At 44.8% G+C, this 14,056-nt stretch overlaps 1 protein-coding gene across 7 annotated transcripts in view; it reads right to left on the bottom strand.

Annotated features, from left to right (window-relative positions):
- The window catches only part of ehmt2 (euchromatic histone-lysine N-methyltransferase 2), an 85,212-nt gene that overhangs the window by 58,487 nt on the left and 12,669 nt on the right, over positions 1-14,056 (bottom strand). For 6 of the 7 annotated variants that reach the window (XM_048616548.1, XM_048616551.1, XM_048616550.1 and 3 more), the window contains 7 exons: positions 13,852-14,007; positions 12,462-12,585; positions 10,774-10,931; positions 8,609-8,836; positions 7,937-8,023; positions 4,875-4,992; positions 2,401-2,445 (listed from right to left, as the gene is read on the bottom strand). In XM_048616548.1, coding sequence (XP_048472505.1) covers positions 2,401-2,445; positions 4,875-4,992; positions 7,937-8,023; positions 8,609-8,836; positions 10,774-10,931; positions 12,462-12,585; positions 13,852-14,007 — 916 coding nt within the window. The remainder of the gene's footprint in view (positions 1-2,400; positions 2,446-4,874; positions 4,993-7,936; positions 8,024-8,608; positions 8,837-10,773; positions 10,932-12,461; positions 12,586-13,851; positions 14,008-14,056) is intronic. The other variant, XM_048616549.1, reaches the window with a different exon arrangement.

Below are 14,056 nucleotides of genomic sequence, written 5' to 3' on the forward strand. Positions count from 1 at the left end.
TAAACCTGGGAATGGGTGTAAATTTGAAACTAACCTAGAGAAATAAAATTTCAGTGAGGAATTGGGCAATCTATGGAACAGGCTCCCAGGGAGACAATGAAAGCCTTCATTTAACTTCTAATCAAATAGGAGTTCTTTTAGAAAACAACGTTTCAGTATTCAGTATGGGAAACTGCTTCAGGGCAAACAATATCAAACTGGTCAATACAAATGGTAAAAGAACATCGAATTTGAATTCCATTCAAATTTAAATTCAAATTCAATCTGGAATATTAAGGTTGGTCTCAGTAATGGTAAGCATGACAAATATCACAGATCTTGTAAAAATTCACCTGGTTCACTAATGTCCTTCAAGGGAGGAAATCTTCTGTCGTTACCCGGTCTAGCTGACATGCGACTCCCAAACCATAACAACGTGCTCCCCTCTTCACTGTCCTCCTTAATGACCCAGCAAGCCACTCAGTTCAAAGGCAATTAAGGATGGGCATCAAATAATGGCCTTGCCAATGACGTCCACATTCATTGAAGCATAAACATAGAGGCTTACAAACTTCGGCACTGCAGACCACCTCTCTTGGGAAAGCACGGCATCAAGAGTGTAGTGTTTTAGCAGTGTTTCTTGATAACCATCTGTTCCAGTTGCGCATCTGAGGGAGCTAAGAGGTACTGTAGATGCAGATTCCAAACACCACCACCGAGTTGTCAGTCCTCAGGATATCCTCGTCGAACCCACATCGGACTCTTCAGTCACAAGAGGAGCGACAGAAGACAGCTCGGACATACTCCAACAACTTTACCGCAGTGTAGGACTCACGAGAGAAATGACATTATGCTAAGCATGAATAGTTTGGAAGGAACAGCTGACTTAGGACCTACGATTCCCAAAGCTCTCCACCATTGGTAGCTTTCCTCATCTCTTGTCTCGGTCAGTTGTTGACTCACTGGTGAAGACACTGATTACTATGACTAATTAGCATCTCCATTATTCTATGCCTACCATAAGTTGCAGGAGCAGAAGTGGGCCATTCAGCCTCATAAAAAAGTCCATCTCAGCCTTGAATATGCTTAATGAGCTAGATTGCACAGCCCTCTCTGGTAAAGAATGCCATATATTCACAATCCTCACGGAAGAAATTCTTTCTCATGTCTGTCTGAAATGTGCCACCCCTTATTCTGAGATTATGTCCTCTAATCCTAGACATTCCTATCACATCTAGCCTATTCAAACTCCTAAGAATCTTGTATGTTTCCAATTCTTCAGAGCTCCAAAGAGTACAGGCCCAACTTACTTAGCCACTCCTCATAAGACAAACTCCCCAAAACCTGGATTAGCTGAGTGAACCTTCTCCAATCTGCCTCCAATGCCAGTACATCTTTCTTTAGATAAGGGGATCAGTATTCAAAAAGTGGTCTAATGGTTACCTTGCATTGTTTCGGCAAGACTTCCCTGTTATAAAAGGTGAAGCACACAGACCTAAGTCTTTACCTGCACATGTTCCTAAATTGCTGTCACAGCACAGTCAGCACTGGCTAGGTGTACACTTACTTTCATCAGCGATACCAGTAGACTCCACTTTTCGTTAAATCTAAGTTCCATGCCAATGTCACAATAATAATGAAAGTAGATTAAAAAACAATGCCATTCAGGTTAAGGACACAGTTGGATTTTCTCTCTGAAGAGTGACATTCAAACTCAATGAGGCACACGCACAATGTCATAACTTTTTTTAGCTCTGCATGTCTGGGGAAGGGTGGAAAGTGTTTCACTCACTATCGGGCAGCAATCCATCATGCTTTCAATTGTAGGTAAAGCTGGCAAGGCCAGCACTTATTGCCCATTCCTCATTGTGCCTCAAGATGGTAATAGCAAGACTACAACTTGTATCCACAAGGTCCCACGTGGGGAAAGTGCACCCAAGATCGCATCAGGTAGCGTGCCAGATCAATGGAGATGTAACCTTTTCAAATCATCTACTCTTCCCTTCTAGAGGGAAGATCAGCTGGTAAATATCAGATTGATCTAATCTCAGCAGTGTCTGGCAGGTGGTTACCAATGTGGAATAGAAGGCTTCTCCAGTCTGATTGGAACTCAGCTCTCTGCATCAGGACCATTGGAGAACCTCACTGTCTTTATTGTTCTTCCCATGGCCTCAGTCTTGAGACCCATCACCTCCCACAAATTACAGACAATTCTCTTAAACAGATGTGCCTGTTTTTAGAACAAATTTGGCAACTCCCCGATTTTTTACACATCTGTAGGCTCTTTAATCACATCATCCCCTTCATGATTAAACAGTGTACTCTCTTCCTCCCTGGGATACCTGGACTTCAAAGCTGCCACAGCTATCTGACAAAAAAGTGGAGGTCAAATAAATAGCACAAAACAACCGTTTTCCATACCTTCTTTCAGTTTTGTGAAATCGGCTGTTGTCTGTCCCACTGGAACTAATAGAGAGAGGAAATCAGTGAACGAAACAGGCAGAGAGTTGATGAACCGATAGCTAGCTGCACAATGGTGTGCATGACACAGGCAGCGTGCAGTAATGATAAAATTTGCATTACTATGACTGTGTGGAACTCCACTGAATGGCAACCAGCCAAGCAAAACAGTTTAACCTGATGCACTTTGGTGATATTCACACGTCACTGGTAGGTGAGAACCTCATGTTGCTCACAGGATACCTCTCCTGCCTCTGAGCCAGAAACTCTAGTTTCGAGTCCCGCCCCTTTGGCTAAGGAAGGTGTAGCCAAAATAGATCAAGTATCAACCTGAAAATCCTACCAGCACATGACAATGACAGGTAGTGAGAGCAGGAGAGATTCCTGGTTAGCCACATGATTGAGGGATTGTCAGAGCTACAGCATTCAGTTCATGTAGATGTGTAAAAGTGCTCACTCCACATCAGTGTCCAGAGCTCCAAGGGCGCAAAAGTGCAATTGCCACACAATGATTCTAACTTCCTGAGTGAACTATGACAGTGTCTTAGGAGTAAAGTGGCCAGGAAATACCCCTCCCATTGGGAAAAGAGAGAGCGAGGGAGAGCGGGGTGGTGTCGGAGAGCAGGGAGGCGGAGCGTGGGAGATGTGGGAGAGTGGGGAGCGTGGGAAAGCATGGGGGGTGTGGGAGCGCAGGGAGAGTGGGGACGGGAGGTAGGAGGGCAAGCGAGCATGCGGGGGGTGAGTGAGCAAGCGTGCGGGGGGGGACGCGAGTGAGCGAGCGTGCAGGGAGTGCGAGCGAGCGTGCGGGGGAGTGCGAGCGAGCAAGTGTGCAGGAGTGGGGAGCGAGCAAGCGGGAGAGACGGAGAGTGAGCGAGCGAGAGATAGATAGATATCAACAACGGATAACACAGCAGCCAAAAGTGGGCTGGTTTCTGGAGCATTGCTGGTACCAAGATGTGCAACATTGGCCCATCCTGCACGTTCTCTCATGTCACAGAATGATTCACAAAATCTGGAAAGGTGGGTGGAGAGCAGCCAAAGTAGTTACAAATTACCAAGCATGCACTACAAGATCTTAGGCATGAGACTCTTCTTGTTTGGCATACATCCTTCAGGAGATTTCACTTGATACTAACAGTTACATTAACACAAGTCACTGAAGCACTGCACACTGTTGTCCCTTGCTCAAACTACATAACAGCTTGTCAAACTCAGTTAACTAATTTGAACAGACAAAGTTCATCCAAATTGCTCAAGAGACAAACTATTCACTGTGCAGTGAGAGTTAGAAGTTTGTAGAACGGAGGGAGGCTATTCAGCTGATCGTATCAATGCTAGACCTTTGATAGTGCTACCTTATTGATCCCGTTTCCCAGGGCCCTGTAATTCTTCCCTTCCATTCTTTATCTTTTTGAAAGTTGCTATTACATCTGCTTCCACCAGCTGTTCAAGCAGTGCATTCAAAATCGCAGCAACTTGTTGTGCAAGGCAAAATCTCGTTTCTGGCTTATTTTCCAATTAGGCTAACCAGGAGCTACTGTGCTGCATATCCTATGTAATACTGTGCAACTGGTTTGAGGCTGAATGTCTACTCCTTTTACTAATCTTCAAACAGGAGTTGTGGGGCTATCAGATGATTATGAAGGATTATTGTTTAATCCCACAGACACTCCTGCAAACAATTTGTGGTGGGAAATGCAAAAGCTTTTGTTGAACTTTTTTTCTAAAATATTTTCTTTTATCTTTTAAACACTGGCTTTGTCTGCAAGAGTAGCATTTATTGCTCATCCCTAATTGCCCTGAAATGAGTGGATTGCTGGAATATTTCAGAGTGCAACTACAAGTCAACGATATTACTGAGGGTTTGAAATCACATGGATGCCACACCAGGTAAAGTCGGCAGATTAGCTGCCCAAAAAGACCTGATGAGTTTTTATGACAATTGACGACAGATTCATGATCAACATCACTGAGAGTTGTTACCAATTCCAATTTCAGCTGAATTTAAATTTCACCAGCTGCCACGATGGGAATTGAACCAGTGCCCCTGGAGCATTAGGTCTGGTCACTGGATTACCAGACCAGTCTCATTACCCCTACGCCACCCACCAACCCAGGATATGAAGAATATTTGAGATGGTGAGTTGGCGGTGAATGCCCCAACTGACTCAAGTAAAAGTCATTCACCTAAGTGGCAGCGAACTTGCTTGTTTTACTATTGGCCAGGGAGGGTCAGGTAACCAATGATTTGCGTGGAGGTCATGTGATGAAACCTGCAGGAATACAACCAACCACCAATGACAACTGCTAAAGGAGACAGACAGGATAAGACATGGATTGGGGAGGGAGGGGTGGCACAGGCAAACTGGGATTATGTCAAAGCCCATCACAACACCCGATTGCCTCCCTTTCCCAGCAGACTGACAACCTCCTACCTGCCCCTTTACCCTGCTTCATGCGCTCTTTCCTCCTGCGTTTTCGGGTGGGTTTCACCCACGGGCTCTCGCTCTTCCACTTCTTCTTCCCTTTCCTTTTCAAACTCGAGTTGGAGCTCTGTGGAAATTAGACAGCGGGATCAGAGATGCCATACACAACAGAGGGATGTCAGTTGGTGGGGGTGAGGGTGGTTTTGGTGCAGTGTGGAAAGAGAGTGAATACAGAACAGGGTTGGTGTGTGAGGGGTAGTTAAGCGACAGGAAGACACAGAATGACTTTCTGTTCATTGGCTGGTGGGGAGGCAAGGCAAGGTTTGAGGTACTCTCAGAGATAACAGTATCATTAGCTTATATTTTTGCACAATAAACTTTGCGTCATCTGTCACTCAACCAAACGAGAACTTCCTAGCAACTGGAACTTATCATAACTCGGCCAGACATTTCCAGTGTTTGGAAACAGAAGTTAGGTTAGGATTACATTTGTCGGAGTTCAGAAGAATGAGGGAGGATCTCATAGAAACCTATAAAATTCTAACAGGACTAGACAGGATAGATGCAGGGAAAATGGTTGTATGGGGAACAATCTGGAACCAGGCTGTCCGAGGATGCCTGGTAAACCATTTAGGACTGAGATGAGGAGGAATTTCTTCAGCCAGAGAGTGGTGAGAAAGCAGTCAAGGCCAAAACATTGTATGATTTCAAGGAGTTGGATGTACCTCTTGGGGCTAAAGCGATCAAAGAATTTGGAGGGAAAGCAGGAGAAGGCTACTAGTGTTGGACGATCAGCTGTGAATGGCAGAGCAGGTTTGAAAGGCCAAATATTGTGTACGAACAAAGGTACAATGCTTGGAGCAGCTGGTCAGAAGGTTATGGTGTCAGCTTGGTCTTCAGTCCTGGGGATTTTGCTGTGATGCCCTGCAGGGACCCTTCCTTAACTGCCCAGCTGCATCCGCATCTTTTTTCAAAGAGAGAGCAGCATCTCGTCTTGCGTCTGGAGTAATGTTACTCCACGTTAAATGGCTTCGCCTGTCCCAATCATGCCAAATGTCAAAATTCTTAGTTTTTTTTTTAATTCATTCATGGGATGGAGGGGACATTGGCCCGCGTCTTCAAATGTAGTCAGGCTTCCCAAGGTGTTTCACACGAGTATTATCAAACAAAATTTGACACCGAGTCATACAGGGCCAGAGGTACACGTACACAAAATTTCAGTCAAAGTTTCTTAAAGGCGGAGTCAGAATGATTTAGAGCTGAGGACTTAACTGTCAATGGACAAGCAATTAAAATCAAGAATATGCAAGAGACCAGCAATGGAAGGGCACAGATATCTTACAGAGAGCTCTGGGGCTGGAAGAGATAGGGAGGAACAAGATCAACGTCAAGGAGATTTGAAAATAAATTTCAACTACGAGAGGGTACAGGTTCAAGATGAGAGGGGGAAGTTTACGGGAGAGGTACGGCGAAAATTTTTCGCACAGAGGACAGTGGGTATCTGGAACGCATTGCCATTGGAGGTGGTGGAACCAGGCACATTAGCAATGTTTAAGGCATATTCTGATAAACACATGAATGAGAGGCAAACAGAGGGATAGAAACTGCACATAGGCAATAAGTAGCAGGTCTAAACAAGGATTCAAATCAGCGATGGCTTGGTGGGCTAAAGGGCCTGTTCCTGTGTGGTACTGAATTGTATTGTATAATTGTATAACAAGGATGAAAATTGTAAAATTGAGTAATTGTGCAACTGGGTGCCAATGGGGACAGTGATAGGGGAACAATGTGTGTTAGTTAGGAGTTCTGGATGAGCTGAAGGGGTTGGAAGGTGAATGAGTACTGGAATAGGCAACAGCGTCCTGTGCAGGTCAACTTGCTTTCTCAGGAGGGGGGGATAAACAGAGAAGGCAGAGGGACAGGGAGCTCTCCTTTATCTCCTACCAGGGAGACAGAGAGCAGAGCACAGCAACAGATTCTCCTTGAAACCAAGAAAAAGGAAGGTGCATTTTGCACAACACTTTCACCACCTCAGGATTTCCCAAACAACTTCACAACACATGATGCACTTTTGGAGATGCGTGTGCTGTAACACTGTTGGGAAATGTGGCAGCAATTTTACCGCATGACACAGGATCCCACAGGCGGCAAAGGGTAAACAACTAGGAATATCGCCTAGGCAGGATGCCGCCAAAAATGGAACTGGAGAGAAGGAAACCTATTGTCCTCCTAATGCAAGAGAACCTAGAGTGTCCCTCAACTCCTGAATTCTCTATGCTCTGCTTCGCTACCTTGTTAAACAAGGACAAATCAAAAAAATTAAAACAAAAAGACTTTACTTTTGTTTACAGATGGCCCCCCAGCACAACACTCACCCATACTTGGAACTGATATACCCACCTCCATACCACTGGGGTTGCAGTACAGGGTGAGCAGGAGGTCTGGAAACTGCGAGTTGAATGGGTCAGTGGGCAGCTCAAATCCCAAAAATCAAGGAATATGTTTTATCAGAAACAAGAGCCGTCCTCGCTGTGAAATCCAAAGACTTGAATCTGCTGACAGCTCCATGGCTCATTGCCCACCATTGTCCACTTTCTGTCACCGCGACCTGGAGACTGCCAAATGTTTCATCGAGGACAGGGGTGCAATTAAAACTTGGAAAACTCAAAGGCTTCACAGGAGTTTACGTGCTCACCCCCAAACTACCATCACCCTATCCTCCCATTGTCTCAGGTTTAAGATTTACTTTTTTTAAAGCAATCTGAAGCGAGTTTAATGCAGAAAAGTCACTGATTAATATTAAGTACTCAACAAGTGCTCATTCCCAAGAGGCCAGCAGAAGTATTTTATGACTTTGTGGGGTCATTCTGGAAACACATGCTCACCCCACCCCATTAATCCAGGTAATCAAAACCATTCCGGAAGAGCAAGTGGTCAAAAGGTCGCAATAAAGCCTCACCCTCTTTTTAAAATACAAAATGATGTTGTCAATGTGCCAAGGAGAACACAGTACCAAAAGTCCCAATGAACATAAAAGGGATCGGACAGGCAGGAATGTAACAGCAACGTACCCTGTCAGAGATATTTCCAGAACCTTCTAGCTCCTCCTCGTCATCCTCCACATCACTCAATCGATCTTCAGCTGCATCGCCCTCAGTCTGGAAGAGGAAATATTACTGGGTTTTTCCATTCACTTGTGTTGTCTATAATAGAGCGCTGAAACAGTGACCACAAAGCTCCAAGCCAGCTTCTCTGCAGGCCAGTGATCATGGAGGGCGCAACAGCACTGATGCCACAATCGGCTCTGTACTGACCCTCGGTCCTCTTGCACTGATCTTCCCACACTGCAGCGCTCCCTTGCACTGAACTTCCATCAATACACCCTTTGCACCGACCCTCCAAAAATGCAGAGCTCCCTCATCACTGTCCTTCTAACATTACAGTGCTCTCTGTAGAAATTACCCTGTCAGCACTCCGTACCTCTGCGCTAACTCTTCAACACTGCAGCGCTCCTTCTGTGCCGGCACTCCAACAGTGCAGAGCTCCCTCATTACTACCGTTCCAACAGTGCAGCGATCCTGCAGTAATGATCCTCTAACACTGCAGCGCTCCCTCAGGTCTGACTCACAACTGTGCTGTGGCCCCTCCTACATGGCAGTGCTCCCTCAGTACAGACCTCTGACAGTGGAGCGCACAGAGAGAGAAATATGCAGACTGTGAGTGGAAGGTACTCCTGGGCTCACCTTGCTGGACTTGTCAGAATCTGCTCTCCCATCCATAGAGTAACTATCATAGAAGAGGTTGAAGTCATCGCCCACCTCGGTATCCCATTCATCTAACACTTCCATTGATTCCACCTCCTTCTCGGGTTCTGCCTCCTTAGAGAGATCCAGAATGGGAACTGAACCGGCTACCCTGGTGACCTCCTTCGCCTCTTGTGGGTGGACCCTGCTCATAGCACCACTCAAATTCTGAAAAGAGGCACAAGCAATTTGATCTTCCCCTTTTGCGACCTGCATTACAATCTTTGCTGCAAAATTTGAAAGGCGATATCATAAAACATTAATACACATTTGAGGGAAACATCCCTCACAGCCCCATTTGAACTTGGGTGCCACTTCTTTTTTTTGGATTTCCAAGCAAGTCAATCTTGGGGATCCAAACTTCCTTATTTATTGACAACTGGTGTTGATGACAAGAAGTCTTACACCTGGTTCTGTATGAATTACACAGTTTGCTTGTTAATTTTGGGCCAAATTAGAGGTCGGGGGATGAACAGGGGATTTTTTTGAAATTGCACAACACTTTCAGTTTCAGGACATCTCAAGCACTGTACAGCTGACAGAGTTTTTGAACAGCCATATTAGAAACAATATGCAACTTAAAAGTTTAACTTATACTTTGTATTTATTGTGTTATGAAGGGAGGGACATGATTTAGTTCCATTCTTAAGAGTTATACTTCGTGGGATGGAAGCCAATGAGTCTGCAGTCTGTTTCTGTACATGCATTTTGAATAAGGTTTTACAAACTCACAAAGTAAAGAGATGGGGGCTGGCAGTATAGGACGCTGGGGAGAGAACTGTAGGAAAAAAGTATTGCACTAATGCCCAGTGACAGGGATCCAGAAAAATCCAAAGTGGGGATGTGGGGCTAGGTGTGGGCATATGCATGTGCATGCTAAATAGTGGATACAGGAACGTTAAACTCTCTATTGACTACTTGTGCAATGCTGCTTGAAACCGAGGTCAGGGAACTCATGTACAGCAAACTTTATTTTAATTGGCACCTAATGAACCAGCACACTCGACTAAACAAGCAAAAATTATATCCGTCAAATACTCTAAGTATACTGTACCAATGCGATTTCCAAGCTGTCAGCTGAGGATGTGAATGAGAAGCCTCTCCGCTAATAAGTTTTTACTTAAGGCAAAGATGCATTATTATTGAAGTGATTTATTCGGTAAATTAAGTATATTTGTAATGTGAATCTCCCCTGCATTATGAATCTATACTTAGTTTGTATTTTTACATTGATCGTGTGGACCTTCTCATCAAGAAGGAATATTTTATCAACAAGCACACTGGTCCCATTGATGCCAGTTAATAAAATGTTTGCTGTATTTATTCTGAAATTAATAGAGGATTTAGTTTGCAGTTTCTTTTCAGTGTCTGATGAAAAATCATCTACTGTAAATGTAAAGATTTGCCAGAAGAAAACTGGTTGCAGCTATGACAGTCTGAGCAAGAAGCCACAGCATAGAAATAGTGATGGATCTTTGCTGCGGTTTGATGTTTTTAAGAATATTTGAGATAAAAGGAATAGCGAGAGTTTGAATTCTTCTGCTGGTGTTTATACTGAAGGGGTTCCAACCGTTTTGTCTAATTTAATATACTTCACAAATTTTGCTTGTGTAGACTTTTTATTCTGAAAACGTATTCACTGACAGACTTTCACGGTTTGAAAATAAACAATATGAGGTCCATCAAGCCGGGTATCATACTTGAATCTGACTAGTCCAATGTTAACATCAGCCCGGATCAAAACAGTAGCCATTGTCGTGGCCAGCATTGCACAGAACAATCTGTCAGAAATAGCACTATGACAGCAACCAGATAGCCGATTTTTCAGGTGCTGATCGAGGGATTAGCAATGGCCAGCACACCAGGGATATCTCCACACGCTCATCTTCAAAACAGTGCCACTGGATCTTTTACATTCTGCACTGCAAGAGATCATTCTTTCTTTCTTCTGCACTGCAAAAGAGACCATACTCTCTCTTGCACCACAAAGGAGATCACCTCTCTCCTTTGCCGTGAGGGAGATCATACTCTCATTTTGTTAAAATCTGCACGAGGATACTCTGGTAGGTCTTGGGCACTGGACAGTGGATAGTTGATGTACTTACCAAGGCCCCACTGCTGGTTACTGCATCAGCCCCTCCCCTGGGCCCTGCTCGCGTAGATCCCAGTGGTGTCGGCTCCTTGGCCATTTCTTCTTTCAGAAGACTGATCTTCCTTGGGGATTCAATGCCTAAGTTTTCTGGTTTTCTCTTCTTGATGAGGGCTGTGAATCAACAAAGAGAAAAATTAAACTCATATTAGCTGATATCGCTCATCTCACCAGGAACAGGGCAATCTTTCTAATTTAACAACATTCTTCCTATAGCAGGGCAACTAGAATTGTACGCATTATTCTAAAACTGGCCTCACCAATGTCTTAAACAGCTGCAGCATGACGTCCCAACACCCATACCCAATAATCTGACGAACGAAGGCAACTGTGCCAAATGCCTTCTTCACCATCCTGTCAACCTGCGATGCCACTTTCAAGAAATTATGAACCTGCATCCCTAGGTTGCTCTGGTCAACAACACTCAAGCTCAACTCAATTCTGACACCATGTTAACATTAGTAAACCTTGTTTAAGCAGTGTTTGTTTGAACTGGCTGCTCTGAGACTGGAGGGTTTGAGCTATAGGGAGAGGCTGGATAGGCTGGGGCTATTTCCCCTGGAGCGTCGGAAGCTGAAGGGTGACTTTATAGACATTTATAAAATCATGAAGGGCATTGATAAGGTGAATATCAAAAGTCTTTTTTCCCAGGGTAGGGGAATCCAAAACTAGAGGGCACAGGTTTAAGGTGAGAGGGGAAAGATTTAAAAGGGACCTAAGGGGCAACTTTTTTCATGCAGAGGGTGCTGCGTGTATGGAACTGGCTACCAGAGGAAGTTGCAGAGCCAGGTACAATGACAACATTTAAGACATTTGGACAGGTACATGAACAGGGAACGATTAGTTGAATATGGGCCAAATGCAGGCATATGGGACTAGTTCGGTTTAGGATACCTCGTCAGCACGGATGAGTTGAGCCAATGGGTCTGTTTCCATGCTGTATGGCTCTGTAACAACGGCATTAGCTGGGAAGAGAAAAAGTCCTTGCACTAACATAGGACTTCAGTGCGTCCACAAAATTCTTTACAGTCAATGAACAAACAGCAAGTTTCCACAAACTGAAACCTGGTAATGAACAGATTGACCATTTTGATTCTGATTAAGCAGCATAATGGACTCAAAATGTTAACTGTTTCTCTCCCTTGATGCTGTCAGACTCGCTGAGTTTCTGCACTCACTTTCACAGAATCACAGAATCACTACACTGTGGAAGCAGGTAATTTGGTCCATCGAGTCCACACTGACCCTCCGAAGATCATCCCACCTCCCTCCCCTGTCCCTGTAACCTTGAATTTCCCATGCCTAATCCACCTAGCCTCCACATCCCTGATTACTATTGTCAATTTAGTATGGCCAATCCACCTAACCTGCACATGTTTGGACTGTGGGAGGAATCTAGAGCACCCAGAGGAAACCCACACAGACATGGGGAGAATGTTTAAACTCCGCACACACACAAAGTGGCCCGAGGCTGGAATAAAACCCGGTTCCTGTCACTGTGAGGCAGCAGTGCTAACCACTGAGCCACCATGTCAGGTTTAATTATCTATTTTCGTGACATGGGTGGAGCGATAAATATCAACCACACTTCATGAGCATATGCACGCAAATACACACTAATTTTTAAAAGGTCTCATCCTTTACCTGCTGGCACCCCTGCTTCAGCCTCAGCCGTACCTCTGCCCGGCAGCAACTCAAACTGCTGCTGCATAATTGGGTTAACAGGATCCGGGTGGCAAGAGTCACTTTTCAGCTCCACCAGCTTTATCTGTACAGCAAAATAAAGCAGTCACGTTTACACACAATATAAATCTAGCAGAGCAGCGTGGAGAAGGGGAATATAAACATAAAGCACATACGTAAAAAAAAGACTGCATTTTAAGTTGGATTGGGGAACTGGGAAACCAAGATCTCAAAACTGCCAAGAGGAGAATCCAGTCACTTACTTGAACTCTCCGGCAACTAACATCTGGAAAAGCAACATCTTTGGACTTCATTCTTTACAGTTCAATACAGAATGGATGAGATAGATGGGTAAAATGGCCTCTCGCCTTTTCACATTTTTTGAGAACGTTACAAGCTGTAAACATCAGTAAGTCCAAAACCAATTAACGCACCAAGTGAGGTAGGGGACAGGCACTATGCTCCTCAGATAAACTCAGGCCTATTTTAGCATTTCCTACAGACCCAAACCTCTCCAACAGATTTACTGTCTCTAGTTCTCAACCAATTCTGATGCTAGCGCAGATTTTGAGTCCACATCCCCAGAGGTGGATGCAATCCCATGATCTTTGCAATCAAAGTGCAGAGTGCCATGAGCTGAGCTGTGGATGGACACAAGAGGTTTGCCTCTGTAAGTGGAGATAATCTACTCGCCAAACAGAGATGACGACAGGCTTTTGAAAAAGTGGGAGTTCTGCCTTCTTGTGAGGGGAATGAATTTCAGAACCGATGGGGAAATGCGGTGCACAGACAGGACGTTCATGTACGTGTCAATCCCGAATCTGCGCAGACCGACAGATCAAAATTCACCCCTCAGGAAATCCCTGCCCTTCAATCTCTCAAGTCAACCATCTAAAGGGAGGGCAGAAGCTGGAGAAGCAAGGATTGGAGATTTTCCACAGACTGAACCATCTCCAACCTCTGATAAAACCGGCGTCTAAAAATTTCTAAGACCTGATAACTTGTGTAGCTGGTGCTTGGAGATTAAAAAAAAACTGCCTAACTGTTGCCCTGCTTCCAGCTTCGGTTTGTCCGTTTCCAAGTCCCATTGTGTGGGGAGGCCGGCACCATTCGTGTCACATATCAAACCCAAAAGCATGGAAGACTGTGGAATTTTACAAGGTTGTGAATCCATTCTCACCCCTTGGTACAATTACACATGCTTCCTCATGACCAGCACCAATTTAGCGCCACGTCCCAGTGCATTTTGATCATAATAAAAGGTGCTGCAGTTTTTAACTTTTCAATTCCAGTGTTCCCACAACGCCCCTATCATGAGTGGAGTTATGCCAACGCCCACAGTAAGACTTACCTGAGCAGGGCTGGGTTTAAACATGGACTTCCGGGCCCTGTGGACCTTTGCTTTCTCCACCTGGCCCTGGTGAGCATCCTGTCTCTCTGCTGTCGCTGTCGACACCTCACTCCTGCCCTGGCCTATGGACTCACTTGGAAGGCTCCTGGCCAAATTCTGAATTCATTACAAGTAGTGGAGCATAAAAAGGTAGACGAACGAGACA

The sequence above is a fragment of the Rhincodon typus genome, chromosome 35 (genome assembly GCF_021869965.1).
Source record: "Rhincodon typus isolate 14 chromosome 35, sRhiTyp1.1, whole genome shotgun sequence".
NCBI classification, from domain to species: Eukaryota; Metazoa; Chordata; class Chondrichthyes; order Orectolobiformes; family Rhincodontidae; genus Rhincodon; species Rhincodon typus.